The 14908-nt window shown below is 42.4% G+C and overlaps 1 protein-coding gene across 1 annotated transcript; it reads left to right on the forward strand.

The window, feature by feature from the left end:
• Positions 1-601: 601 nt before the first annotated feature.
• On the forward strand, positions 602-13401 carry DUS1L (dihydrouridine synthase 1-like (S. cerevisiae)). Its single transcript, XM_009881280.1, has 13 exons — positions 602-616; positions 1544-1652; positions 2562-2612; positions 4349-4461; positions 5221-5303; positions 5453-5556; positions 6517-6661; positions 7285-7381; positions 7746-7834; positions 8629-8795; positions 9314-9351; positions 12422-12497; positions 12840-13401. Exons 1-13 carry the CDS (start codon positions 602-604, stop codon positions 12989-12991), a joined length of 1239 nt encoding a protein of 412 aa, XP_009879582.1. The 3' UTR covers positions 12992-13401.
• The last annotated feature ends 1507 nt before the right edge of the window (positions 13402-14908 follow it).

Raw genomic sequence — 14908 nt, forward strand, 5'->3', positions numbered from 1 at the left:
GGCGGGGCCGGCCGGGGAGCCTGCCCGGGGCTCGCCTTGTCCCGGGGTAGCGCCGCCGCAGGAAACTCGTCAGCCACCCGCGGCCTTCAGAAATCCAGACCATTCCCTAACGTGCGTGAGTTCAAGCAAGACATTCACCCAGATTTTAAAGGGCTTATCTAGAACGACAGAAGTCCCATTTTCTTCACCTAAATACCGCTAACAGTACTTAGCTCATGAAAATAAGGGTGTTTTTCTGTTTACCCCTTGTCTAGCAAAGAGGATTTGGTGTCTTAACCGCAGGGGCCTGGAGCACTAGACTTCTGTGGGGTTTCAGTCCTCCACACCTCACCTATAGAGATGGAGTGCCGCTGGTCGTCTGGAGTCACAGGTCATTCCAGGTCTGATAGCAGTCAGGGAGGATTGCGGTTTTTTGAGTAGTTCTCTGAAACAGTATGCTCAGTGCTTAGCTCTAGAAAAAGAATGCAAGATAGGACACACCTTTAAGCTTGCCTTCTGCTTCTTGAGAACTGTGTGAGGCTCGGGTACATCCCTCCACTCCATCCCAGAGTGGGAGAGGGGCCTGTGGAGCTGGAGGACAATGCAGGGAAAGACAGTCGGTATGAGCAGAGGAATGGTGTGATTTCCATGTGTGCAGCAGTTAAATGGATGAGGACTCTTCACCCTGGAAGAGAAGTGTTTCCCCTGGCTTAGGGGAGAGATGAGAGAAGTCTCTGAAAGCATGACTGGCTTGAAGATGACGAATGGGAAACGAATATTAAGTAAGGGTAGTGGTAGTTATAAACTGCAAAATTCATTACCATGGGATGTACTGGATGCTGAGAGATTACACGGGTTTAAAAAGCAAATAAAGGAAAACTCTATTGAGGGTCATTAGGTGCAGGAAATTCTGCTTCCAAAGTCCTTGAAGATGCTTTCCAGCCTCTGCTCTTCTCTAGGCATCCATTGTTGAGCATTATCAGAGCAGGATGAGGTGAACCTTTGGTCTGTCTGTGTACAGCTTTGTTTATTCTCCTTTTTCCATGGGAGGTAGTTTCTTCTGCCACAGAAAAACAACAGCCCAATGTGTCATATTTCATACTCCACACTACTGTGAATTCTTTTTGGAGGCAGTGGTGCTTATTGGTATCTACCAAGTTTGATTTGTCTCAAGACCCAGAGACATGACAGGTAACTCTCTCCTTTTGCACTACCTTTATGTATTAAAATGCTACAGCTGGTCGTTCTGCAGGGGATTTGAACAGTTGTTCCCTCTTATTCTTGGGTACTACATTTAAAATATTCTACAGATATTTCTTTGCCTCTTGAATGCTCATCTTTCTCATTTTGTCATTTGAAGGTTGAGGATCTTTAGCTGGTAGGTGTCACAGTTTATTGGGTTCTCTTTTTTTTTGAGAAATGGTGCTCTCTATCTATCATTAACTGTGCATATTATGCCTGTTTTCTGTAGCAAGTAGTTGCTTCATAACTTATGCCATAATGTGTTGTCAGTACTTGAAGAAAGCTGCTGCCTCATTATTCCACTTTTATTTGTCTTTCTCAGTTCTGTGCCAATGACCCTGAAGTGTTTGTCCAAGCAGCACTGTTGGCTCAAGATTATTGTGATGCTATAGACTTAAATTTGGGTTGCCCCCAAATGATTGCAAAGAGAGGTACGTGCAAATCTGAACCCTGGATAAACAGAGAAACGGCATGTTTCAAATGTGAATGTTGGCAGTAAAACATTGAGAGGACCAAATTAAGCCTTTGAGCGGGGGAGTGGCTGCAGTACTGCTGAAGTCAGACTTAGTTACACCTGCTTTAACAGGCAATGTTTTGTACTACCTAAAGCAAAAATCAGATATGCTACTAATTAATTCCAACTTCTCTTGAGTGACAGCTCTTGTGTCTAGAATATCTTTCAGAAAAAGTATTTTTAGCAAGAGCTTAATTTTCTTTCTGATTTCAGTTGCTCAAACAGCCTATTTTTGTAAAACTGCATTTAAAATTATATCATGCAGGCACTTAGTGTCTCCTATTTCCTTGATACTTGCACAGAGTCTATTCAAATTGGCATATAAGAGGATAACATCTGCTGAATCCCTTAAAAGATATTGCAAAGATAGCAATGTTTGAAATTTTGGATCAGTTAAGATGTTGAGGAAAGATTTGTTCAGTAACTGCCTATTCCTCTTCTAAAATGTCTTTCTAAGACTAATGGGAAACGATCTGTTGTGTACAGGGCAAATACATCTTTCCATCTGATCAGGTTTTATCCTGAAGGGAATTTTTAAGCACCTGGTATAAAAAAATTGGACGTTTTGCTGCCAGTGTCAACACACCAGCCCATGGGAGTAGCGGTGAAAGTAGGGTGTGGGGAATTCATGGTTGATCCTGTAAATCTAGGGTGGCATGGGGAACAGAATGATCCAACTCTTCCGGCTTGGGCAGAACAGAGCAACTGTGTTTCTGACAGTGAGGCGTATGAGTGTCTGGATCTTTGAATGTGAACGTTTATGAAAGCTGTGTGCTTCAGAATCTTACTCGTCTGTACAAGTCTGTCATACGCTGTTTTATTGTAGGTCATTATGGAGCATTTCTGCAAGAGGAGTGGGATCTTCTTCAGAGAATGAGTAAGTCTTTAGAGAGGCTTCACTTTGAGAGGGAATGGGAAGAACTTATTGAGAGGAGGTTTAGGGATTTTTGTGGAAAGGAGATACAGCATGTTTCTTCGGGGAGGGTTGTGTTTGGGTTTTTTTTTCCTTTCTTAATGTAGTCTAGTGGCACCCTCAAGATACTTGGTGGTATCCCACTACAAACTCATGCTAAATCTGCTAAAAGACTTCAGTACCTGAATCAGTGAAGGTGTTATGTGAAACTGAGTCAATTAAGTCCCAATCTGATGATGGCTTAGTGGCTCTCTAACTCTAGAAACAGCAGAACTCCCAGTGTCTTACTTTTTCACTTTGAAGCTATTGGGCGCCAGGTGTTGTGTTTCTGCTTGCAGCCAGTTACCCTTTTCTGATCAACTCAGCATACTCTTTCTATCCACACTATAGCAAGTTATGCCTCTCTTCTCCAAACTTTTGTAGGATGTTTTCAGACTATCAGTAGCAGTTGTGAACTGTATCATATTTTTTAAGAAATGCATTCAAAACTGATTTAAAAAGCAAGGTTTTGGTCATTGTGTAGAGCTGAGAATGTGCTTTCACCCCACTTCAAAGCACGTGTCTGAACCGTGAAGTTAAAGAGCCTTACTTCTGTTTGCATTTCTTGTGGTCCAGAGAATCTTGAATGATGTTTGGCACAGACACTGCTGAGAACCTGGAAAGACAGACAGTGCTTCCCTACCCAGCATGTAATGTGGTTGTTAGGGCACTTTTCTTAGGAGTGAAAGATGCAAATCAGAACAGCCTCAAGGTGAGAGGAGAACCCAGGCCGTCTAGTTGGGTCAGAACCCAGGCTGTCTAGTAAGACAGTTGTCTTACTAGGCTGTTGTATAAAAGGTGTGCAAAGCTTCCTCTTCTCCTTCTCCCCCAGCCTTCTTTAAAATGATGGAGTACTGTTTTCTGCTTTCACCTCTATATACCTTGCTTGCTCTTTTGAAAGGGTGATACGAAGTACCTATCATTAGAGCTTCTAGGATTTGGATTAGAAGAAAGCAGGTGACTTCTTACATTATACGTCCAGGCTCTGGAAGAGAAGACGATTTCAGGCATGCCATAGCTCAGTGTTTTCCTGTTGGCAGTCTTCAGTAGCTCTCTTTTAGTAGTTCTGATTCCATGCACTGTATAAAGACTATGGGAGTTTAACATGTTCTTCTAGATTTCACCCTGACTCTGTAACCTACGTTTACTACTTAATTGGGTCCGCAGCCTGCCTCGGTTGATAAGCCTCTGCTTACCATGGACAAGACACTACTTGTCATGATTATTTGGGTGATAATTTGAGAATAAGCAAAGCGTCTCTTGTAGGAAAGGTGGACAAGTGAGTATTAATGCTGTTGGCAGAACAGGAGGAGTACAATAGCCTGTGATGATAGTAAACCTGTAGCAGTGATTAAGATTTGAGGGGGGTGGTCACTGAAAGTGAAGGTTTGATGCAGTGGAAACACTAGGGCTATTAAATGCTGACTATTTTGTGCTGCCTTGTTAGAATGCAGATTTTGTGCTTCGTGTTTTACTATTACTTAATTAATATGTGCAATAAAGATTGCAGAAGATGTTGCTGCTTGTTTAAGCTGTGAGACCTGTGTAGCATTAACTTTTCAGGGTTTTTCCATACCACACCCAGTATCAGATCTTGAGGAGAGTAGGTACTTTTCATAGCATTGTGCAGCTCACTTACCTGTCTTTTCAATCTTTCCCAGTTTTACTGGCTAACGAGAAGCTCTCTGTTCCCATCACATGCAAAATCCGCGTTTTCCCAGAAATTGACAAGACAGTGAAGTATGCACAGATGCTGGAGAAAGCTGGCTGCCAGGTAAGGAGGCAGCTGCTCCCTGTACCATGCATTGGACACATGTCTCTGTGTAAAGCATCTGATGACCAGATCTTGGTGTACTGTGGAGATGAATAGGCGACATTGTTCTACAGACAGAGAAAATGGGATGCAGAGAGATTGTGTGTATTTGGAGTCATAGGCAGAAGGTCAGTAGCATGATACGGAAGACCATAACTTCAGAGTCTCTCTTGTAATCACTGCACAGTGCAGCATCCTTCACTGTGGCTGAGCATCTCAGTTTAACAGAGTGCTGCAGGAAGCAGTGCAAATGCATGAAATCCACAGGGCTATAGAAAAAGCAGTATCAAAGACGGCCACCACTAGTGAAGAAACAGGCAGTCTTCTAGGATTTAACTCCAGTTAAATTGGAAGAGGTGGTCTGTAGTTAGAGCCAGTACTGATAGTATTCCAGCCTTCTGCTGAGGAGCAAGCCAAATCAACATATCACAAATTCCATAGTGAATCACTAATGAGAGCCAATACAATAGGAAATCTCAAGGTTCTCCCAAGATACAATCTTGTCATGCCATGGAATAGCAAGCTGAAAGAAGTCAAAGACCATGCCATGGTAGGTGAGCTGTTGATGTCTTTCTGTGATACCAAAGTCTCTGCACTGTTGAAATAGCAGTGGGAATTCAGTGGCATCCATGAAGTGTATGGGGTAAAAGGAAATTTTTCTCAGTGGATTTGTTCCAGTGGCTCCTACACATGAAAAGTAAATGTAACTTTGTATTCTAGCTACTGACTGTGCACGGCCGTACTAAAGAACAGAAAGGACCGCTTGCTGGCGTGGCATCTTGGGAGCACATTCAAGCTGTCAGGTTAGTGAGCAGTACCAATCTTAGTGGATTCTGCTAACATGCTGAGTGCACAGTGACATTGGAGAACAAACAAATTTGTGTGACAGGAGTAGAATTTCTGGGTTGACTAATTCTCAAATTTTATGTATCTGTTTTATTCACCGGTATAGAAAAGCTGTAAGCATTCCTGTATTTGCAAATGGAAACATCCAGTGTCTCAGTGATGTGGAAGAATGTATCCGTAAGACAGGAGTGCATGGTGTCATGAGTGCAGGTAACGAAAATTAACTTTTACTCATAATAGATGAGAATTCGAACCGTTTCTTACTCTCTTAGCAGCCCCATATATATTTATTAAAAGCCTATGTCAGACTGACTTGCTGAACAGCTTTGATTGAAAGCTGAGTGGCCATTCTCTCTCCTCTTATACTGGCCATCTCTTACTAGGACCAGGAATCACTTAAGATTTGTAAGAATTACTATGTTGAACTTGTAGTACCATTGAGTGGACAGCTCAAATCTAATTACTTTACAAAGGCATATGGGACTCCTGTTGTCCCAGAATATTTTCATGACATCTGTTAATCAATGAAACGGTTTTTGAATGGATCTTGATGCAGTAGGTGTGTCCACTGGTTAATATTCCTGCAGATGGTTCATGCTGGGTTGGCATAACTTCCTACAGGAAGAGCTAGGATAAACATCAGAAAAAGCTTCCAATCACTTGCACAGTTAAAGCAATCAAACATATTTTCTGGGAAGTTGTAAAATCTTATTTTTAGAAAATAATGGTCAACAAAAGCATTTTCTCTATGCTAGTAGAGAAAAGCATAGTGAGAAGCAGTATCTGTAAGCTTAAGCCAGACAAAAGTGAATAAAGACATAAGTAAGACACCCATTGTCTAAGTATGTAAATGCAGAGCAACAAAAGAGTGATTTATCTATTTATTAATTTTTTTGATGTCTTTGTATCACGACTGGATGCCTTTCTGGAAAATGTACTTTAATTAGATATGAGCTGTTTGGCTCAATTAAGAATTGTATAGTGAAATATAGTATCCTGAGGTCAGGCTGGAGTTCTACGGACCCAGTGTTCCTCTTTGTGAGTACATGACTGATGTGTCTGTGACTGGCTGGTAGAATCACAACAGAGCTGATCAAGCTCCAGAGCCTAGATTTTGTTTTCTGTTTCAATCCTGAAATGAAAGTTTGAGTATTTCTTTTCATTCCCTAGAAGGTAATCTTCATAACCCAGCTTTGTTTGAGGGCCGAAACCCATTGGTGTGGGAGATGGCTGAGGAGTATCTGGAGATAGTGCAGAAGTACCCTTGTCCGTTGTCTTATGTTAGGGCTCATCTCTTCAAGCTCTGGCATCACACGTGAGTATCTCCAGAGAACTATTAATGTTTTCAGGGCTCATCCTGCTTAGTAAGCGCCTGGCTTTTCTGGACGAGGATGTGTTTGGCCAGAATTAGTATGCTGCAAGGTTTTCTTTCCTGGACCTGGCTGGAGAGAATGTGGGCTGAGGCATTTACCCTTCACTGCGTATCTGGGAAACAGGGCATGGGGAATGAACAAGTTACCGCAAGATGAGCTAGGGCGTGAGCTCACAGCACATCAGCTACCATGTGGTAATTGCCCATATGCACACATGCACTTTGTGGCAGACATGAGTTAACTAACTCCTTGTTCATTGTGAGGCAAGCTGTCTTGCATTTATTGTGGAGTAAGAGCATGGGCAATTACTGAGAAGCAGCTGATGCACTGTATGTTCATGTTAGCTTATCTCAAAGTACCTTGGTTGTGTGTCAAATATTTATTTGGAAAAGAGGATCAGATATGTGTGCTTTTCTCTGGACTTACAAGAAAGAAGATAAGCTTCTACCAAAGGCAAGTGCAGCAAGAAAAATCTATTAAAAGCTTTTATAAAGACATTTTTAGTTGATATCCTCAGTCTAGCAATAATGAATAAATATGACTTGATGTTTGGGATTTGCCTCAGGCTTCAAGTCTACCAGCAGCTGCGTGAAGAATTAGCAAAAGTGAAGACTCTAGAGGGCATTGTAGATGTCAACAGGGAGCTGAAACTACGATGCCAGGTACCAAGCTGGGCCCTAATCTTCCAGAACAACACTGTCCGCACTTGGTGGGAACTTAGCATGTATGTCATGCAGTTGATGTCTGTTGGTTACTTCACTGGAACTTTGTGGCTTACCAACTTCAATATTGGTAGTTTACTACAGTAGCAGCCCGTTAAGCCTGAACAGCTTTACATGGGATAAAGTTGATTTAGGAGTTACAAATGTGCTTCAATTCATCTGTCTTAGTAGAGATATTTTGCCTGTATTTAACTGTCAGTAACTGTTAGTTTAAATTCCAATTTGTGGTTTCCTGGAGTTTGAAGTATTATTTAGAGTATTTCCTGAGAACTCTAGAAAAACTGACTGTAACTCTATGCTGCAGGAAGAAATAGCTAATCAGAAAGAAGGAGAAAAGCCAAAAGAAGGGTTGCCTTTTTTCCACTGGATCTGTCAGCCATACATCAGGCCAGGGTGAGTTACAATTCTAACATGGACAGATACCCATAAGCCTTTCACACCCATACTATCAGTACACAGCCATCCAGTTCTGTTCTAGGAGCGTACATTCATTTGAAAGTAAGTGAAACCTTTGGTTTATTTTTATTCTGGCTTGTTTTTTTCCCAGTTATTGATTTGTTCTTGGGGACGTTGCTCATTGTATGCATCTTCTCCTTTAGATCCTCCTCAGATTTCTTTCTCTCTGGAAAGTAAACCCCAAGAATTCCACTGCAGCTTAGAAAGAGAACCTGATATGCAACAGATATGCTACCTGACAGTACTTTGTTGTTATACATAACACAAATGTTGCTGGTAACTGCCAGGGTAGCAAAGATGGGGACTAGACTATATTCTACAAAGGATGATTGCGTTGTATGGACAAGGTTTTCAGACAGCTTATTCCCTTTCTGTTGTGAAAATTGGGCTGAAGAAGAGAACGAGCATGTCAGGATTAATACTTAAGTAAATTAAGAAAATACTTAAGTAAAACCTGCGAATAACAGGTTAACAGGTGCGTAACTAATTTAACTGGCCAACTTTCATTGACTTTCCAACCAATATTTCTGGCAGTGTGTCTGTTATTAACAGCCAATGGTAACTATTGGTTAGGTTTTTCTATTCCACTTCTAAGGGCAATGACACTTCCTTGTAATTTAGCCGTGACAGAAAGGCTTACAGTTTAGCCAGGTTTCTGTAAACTGGTATAGTGGCCAGGGAACATCTACTTCTTCCCTTCAGCCGACTTACGATGATATTCACTGTTTCAGGCCAAAGGAGAGATGCAAGGAGAATGGAGCCAGTGGGACTGAAAAAGGTGTGCGAGGAAAACGTGCTCTGGAAGAGGAGGAAGATGGAAATTCTGAGCTTCTGTCAAAGAATAAGCAAAAAAAGAAGTTAAGAAATCCAAATAAAAGCTTTGATCCATCTTTAAAACGTAAGTTCCATTTATTGGCATAAATGCATGGAAAGTTGCTGATAACACATTTGACATAAATTGCTACTGTTTATTTGTGTTGTTTATGAAGATGTAGAAACTTGTTTAAAAAGAAGGGGGATTATTGGGAAATTTTGGTAGTAGGCAGTGTGACTGAAATTATGTTAATTAGTAAAGAAAACAAGGATCAAAGTAGTAGGTCACTGATCCACTGTAAGACTCTTTTTAAGATCAGAGTGCTTTACAAACTAAATTGTAGCTGTCACTAGTATTTGAAATTGGAATTTCATGTGCATTTCAAGCAGATGTCCTCCTCTCTTACGCCTGACTTGATTAAAATTTTCTGTGTTTGGATTTAGCTTAAAAAGTCAAAGTATCTTTACCTTTGCACTGTTCTTTGAGGTACTTTATTTTTATTCCAAAAATAGTTTCTCTCCAGCTAGAAAAGTGCCAGACTTTATCTGATCCTGATTTTTTTAAACTTAGCATTGCTGAAATCAGGTCTCTCTCTTTTCCAGCTAAATATGCAAAATGTGATCAATGTGGAAACCCTAAGGTAAGTCAGTACCGGTGTCCATTAAAGCATTTCCATTAAATGGAAATTAAATGACCGTGTAGTTGTCAATGGCTCAATGTCCAGATGGAGATTAGTGACAAGTGGTGTCTCTCAGGGGTCCGTACTGGGACCAGTACTGTTTAACGTCTTCATCAGTGACATAGTGGGATCGAGGGCGCCCTCAGCAAGTTTGTGGGCAACACTAAGCTGAGTGGGGCAGTTGACATGCCATCCAGATGGGACCTGGACAGGCTGGAGAAGTGGGCCCATGTGAACCTCATGAGGTTCAACAAGGCCAAGTCCGGGCTCCTGCACCTGGGTTGGGGCAGCCCCTGTTATCAGCACACGCTGGGGATGGAGGGATTGAGAAGAAGGACTTGGGGGTACTGGTGGGCGAAAAGCTGGCCATGAGACGGCAACGTGCGCTGGCAGCCCAGCAAGGCCCTGGCCTGGCTGCATCCCCATCAGCATGGCCAACAGGGCGAGGGGGAGATTGTTCCCCTCTGCTGCGCTCTGCTCTGGGGAGACCCCCCTGCAGTGCTGCCTCCAGCTTGGGGGCCTCAGCACAGGAGAGACATTGGAGCAGGGCCAGAGGAGGCTACTGAGATGCTGCGAGGGCTGGAGCCCCTCTGCTGGGAGGACAGGCTGGGAGAGTTGGGGATGTTCAGCCTGGAGAAGAAAAGGCTCCAGGGAGATCTTATTGTGATCTTTCAGTACTTGAAGGGGGCTTATAAGAAAGGCGGGGACAGACTTTTTAGCAGTGCCTGTTGTGATAGGACAAGGGGTAACAGTTTTAAACTAAAAGAGGGTAGATTTAGTCTAGATAGAAAGAAATTTTTTCACACTGAGGGTGGTGAGACACTGGCCCAGGTTACCTAGACGGGTGGTGGATGCCCTGTCCCTGGAAACATTCAAGGCCAGGCTGGACGGGGCTCTGAGCAGCCTGGTCTAGTGGAAGGTGTTCCTGCTCATCACAGTGGGTGTTGGACTAGGTTAGCTTTAAAGGTCCCTTCCAGCCAAAACTATTCTAAGATTCTATTCTATGATTGTAAATCCTGAGGTAGGTCCATGCCAGTGTCCAGTAATGCAAGCATACCAAGTCTTGCTGATGTAAAGAAAAAAAGAAAACCAAAACTATCCATACTTAGGCAAAAGCCTTGTAACTATTAACTGTAACCAATCTCTGAGGTGAAGGTGCTGCACAAAATCACTAACAAATGTAGGTTCTTTGAGGTCATTTGCCTTCCTTTCCAAAAAAAGTGCAGTCTTATGGCTGCTGAGGATATTTATTGCTAAGACAGTTGAGTGAGTTAGATGAACTTCCCAAGAGCTCTTGGAGACTAATCTCCAAACTTCCAATAATTAGACATGTATATTCTACTGTCAAAAAACAAAGCCCCTTTTACTAGGCTTAGTGGTGGGTGGTGTTTTTCTGCAAGGATTGAGAATTTGAATAACTGGTGTGGTTATTAGTGTACTAACACAAATACATCATCGCAGTATAGTCTGTGGTGAGTGTCAGGCAGCAATCTGCAGCTCTGGTTTTTGTTGGTTTTGGATCTATGCCCTTAATCAGAACAAGGATGAGCAGCTCTGTTTTTGCTAGGAGATTAACATCAACTTTCACCATTAGCAGTCTTAAACAAGCCAGCTGTTTTTCAGGTTGTGTATAGAATATATCTTTTAAACTTTATCTAAAAACCTTCAAATATTTGATAGTTGAAAAGAATTAATTGGGTTTTTATTTTCCCTTGGGGAATATCATAGTGGTTTCCTTGACAGGGTGATGTTGCTGAGCTGAGTGAGCAGAGTGTATTTATTGCTGCTAATATACCTGTGCACACAGACATACAAGCAGGATGTAAGATGCAAGGAATAATTTTGTGTTCTAGCAGAAAAAGTAGCATTACAGCTGTAGGGGTGGGGAGACAGGGACACACGTATGTGGTGGTGTTCTTCAGTAACGCTTTATAGCACCCTAGAAATAGCAGCCAGCTGGGGCTCAGTTTGGAGCTGCAGCTACAGAAGAAAATGTTTTTTGTTGCTGTGTTAATTATTGGGAAAACATGAAGCATTTATCTGGCCTGCTTTCAAAGCCATCCTGTTTCACGGCTAATCCAGGTGACACAGCTTGATGCGTCAACTGTGATTGTCTGAAGCTGGGCTTACTCTCATTTTTGTTCTGCTCTTACAGCGTTGTAGTGTTGCAGACAGCCCTTGAAATCTTGTGACTGGGCCTGTTTTTTTTTGGGGGGGGGGGGTTGTTGTGGGTTTTTTTTTTTTTAGATCCTATGTTTCTAAGCTATGACATGGAATGGGGGAGAACAAAAAAAAAACAACCACAAACAAAAAGTTAAACCAAAGCTTCCTAAACAGGAAGGCATTTTTAATTGGGGTGGAGGGAGACACACCAAACAACAAAATCCCACTTCCCTAAATGATCACTACGGATGTGTGAGCCAAAGCGCCACAGACACCCTGTCCAGTATAGCCAAGTTGTCAACTATCCAAGACTTGAACTGCTGCTGTCCCCTAAGGGTTGTACGTTATATTTTAATATATATTCGGGTATATTTTAAGGTGCAAGTAGGGACGTAATTGCTGTGGTAACATTTATTTTGGGCAAAGCTGCAGATGGTAGCAAGCGTGTCAGGTGCTGTGTTTCACATAGTACTTCTGCACAGAACTACAGCAAGCTCACCTGCAACAGATGTCATAATGCTTGTTCCAAAGTGCTTATGGCACTTGCCTGCTTGTGTTGCGTAACTCAGGCTGCCCAACACTTTACTGATGTTGCAGAAATTGAATGTGGATTTTTTTTTTGTTTGTTTTGTTTTGTTTGTTGTTCTCAAAGTGCAAACAGTTGATAGCTGCCGCCTTCCCCCCCCCCATACAACAGCTCTGTCAGCTTCATTAGACTGAGGTGAGACTGCCTAATGCACGAGTTCATGTTTTTTTCCAAAGGTCTGAATGTGCACAGCTGTATTGTTGTTGCTGCTTATTATAGTAAACAATAATAATTTTTTTCTCACTAATGCAAGTTTCTTTACACCCCCCCATCCCAACCCAGGGCAATAAATGTGTGTTTAACATGTGCAGAGGATGCTGTAAGAAAAGAGCCTTCAAAGAAACAGCAGACTGTCCAGGTAAGTGCAGCTGTGCTTACAAGTTATTGAGCAAATGTCTTGTCTCCCATGTATATTAATTACTTCAATCTTTGGTTTATGGGGGGTGTGTTAAAGTCTACATACATCGCTATCTAAAATTTTACAGTACAATTTTTAAAGCCTGCTCTTTGTTCTACGTAGAGAATCTCTTCTGCTTCCAAAGCCTAAGGATGCATAATTTCCAGAATATGAGGACCCATTCTTTATAAGGAATGAGATGTTCTGTTTACCAGTGCAGTCATCTCATTTCATGTTTTTTTCTTTTTTTTTTTTTTTTTTTTTTTCTCCCCCCTCATCCCCACCCCATCCTTGCTTCTTCAGGTCATGGATTACTTTTTAAGACCAAATATGAAAAATCCCTTTCGTGGCAGAGTAGTCAAAGAGTAATTCAAAACCCAGAGATCAGTCGGAGAGGAGCTGTAGATGTTGGGGAGACTGCTGTACTGGAGGCGGCTGGTGACAGTGCAGTGTGAAGCTTTGGAAATGAATAGTTAAAGAGCTCCTGCCAGGCCTCTGCTTCCCTGGGCCAAAGAACATGTCATCTCCAGCTCACCGTCAGCTGTGTGAACTTGTTCCACAGGTTTATTTTAAGTTCTGGAAAAGTTCTATTTAAGTAAAAAGCTGCTTACTCAGGGAATTATCCTGCATTTGAAATAAAAAGGATGCAACTGAATTTCTCATGCTGTGTTTTAAAGACTGAAAATGCTGCATTTTTGGGTGGAGGCAACCTATATAAGCTGCCATCACGATCTGCCTCTTGTATGTTCGTTAACCCTTCATGTCCTGTTTTTAATATTGGGGAATAAATTTCTTGTATTAGAACAGCCTTCTGGTGTGCTAAAATAGCAATGTCAATGATTTCTTCACTAATAGAAATGTGTCATTTCATTTGTCTGAGTGTCAGCGGGCCATATTTTCAGTGCAGAAAGGAATCTAGCAGTACTTTGAAAACATGAATGTAAAACTCTAAGATGTTGCTGTAACCACACTGTGTATTAACAATTATTAGTTTTATACAGTATGATAAAGCTTACTGGCCTCCCATGAGCCAAAGGTTGGGGGAAAATGGAATCTCTGTTTTGAGAGGGGGGTCTGAAATTATGTGCTAAGTTAGAACCACGTAACCTTTCCCTGCTCAAAGTCTCATATTTAATTATACGGTAATTCTTTCTCCTTCCCACCTGATAAATTCTGAGAAGTCTGTCAAAACCGATGCAGACCTACACACCCAAGACCCCTACCTGGCTTTTCCCCTTTTTCCCCATGGGCTTTGTGTGTCTCCTAGGCACTCGGTCAGTGTAGCCTCCCAGTGTTCAGTATGCTGTAATGAATGTCAGCAGCCAAAAAAAAATTGGCAATGGTATGCAGCTGTTTAACAGACTGAAGAAATGGAAGTCAAGCCATCCCATGCTTAAGCTAGATTAACTAACAAAGCTTAGCTTGGCTTTGAAAATTTAGCTCTCTGTGGCCTGTTTTCTGAATGCAGTTGACGTCACTGCATGCTTGGAGTAATGCTGCCATTTCCCGCAGCTGCAGCCTGAGCATCTTTGCTGCAGAGCTGCTAACACCATCTCAGCCACTAACAGCAGTGGGCTGGTTAATGCCGTCTTCCTTGTCACATGTAGGCTCCTGAGGGGAACAAAGCAATGATGCATCGTGGGGCCTGTAAAACATGCAGTCTAGCTGGCATGTTATGAGCAAGCCATGTAGAACAGTAGAGCCTTTAGCTGTAAAATCAGCATGTCTTAAACTACTGGTCCTCCAGGGGAAGTGGAGAAAAGGGGTGGAGGGGGAATCACAGGGGGTTGTGGGGGAAATGGGTAGGAGAAAGAAGGAAACAGGGGTGGGGAGTGGGCGTGGGGGCAGGACGGCAGGACACAAGACAGCGTTATGTGCCTGGCCTGGGTCCTGAACAACCATTCCTGCCCATCAGAAATGGTTTGCCTGCAACTGAGAGCATGTCAGGCTCTGATGGGTGGTGCTCCCAACCATCGCACTATGCCAGGATCTGTTTCCTCCAGCAAGTCAAACCTCTGCTTCATATGGCCAGACCACCAAGAGATTTGGCAGATGTTCATCAGCATGCCCTGCTTGCTGGACTCAGTATGCCTGTTTTAAGCCAGTAAGTTCACCTCCATGGAGGCAGGTTTTATTCATAACTGGTCTTATGTTTTTTGTTGTTTTAATTTATTCTAGGCTGGTGCATAACCTCACATTTTCTGACAGCCTATGTCAGCACTGTACTGGCCAGTAACAAGACTATGTTGTGGTCAAGCTCTCAGTTTTGTAAGCAAATAGCTAACACGGCATCCAGCAATCCAACCATCTTACAGTATTGTAGTAATATACTCTGAGTGGATACTCTGTATTATCACCTTCTGGTGCAAGGG

Source organism: Charadrius vociferus, unplaced genomic scaffold, assembly GCF_000708025.1.
Source record: "Charadrius vociferus isolate BGI_N301 unplaced genomic scaffold, ASM70802v2 scaffold373, whole genome shotgun sequence".
Taxonomy (NCBI): domain Eukaryota; kingdom Metazoa; phylum Chordata; class Aves; order Charadriiformes; family Charadriidae; genus Charadrius; species Charadrius vociferus.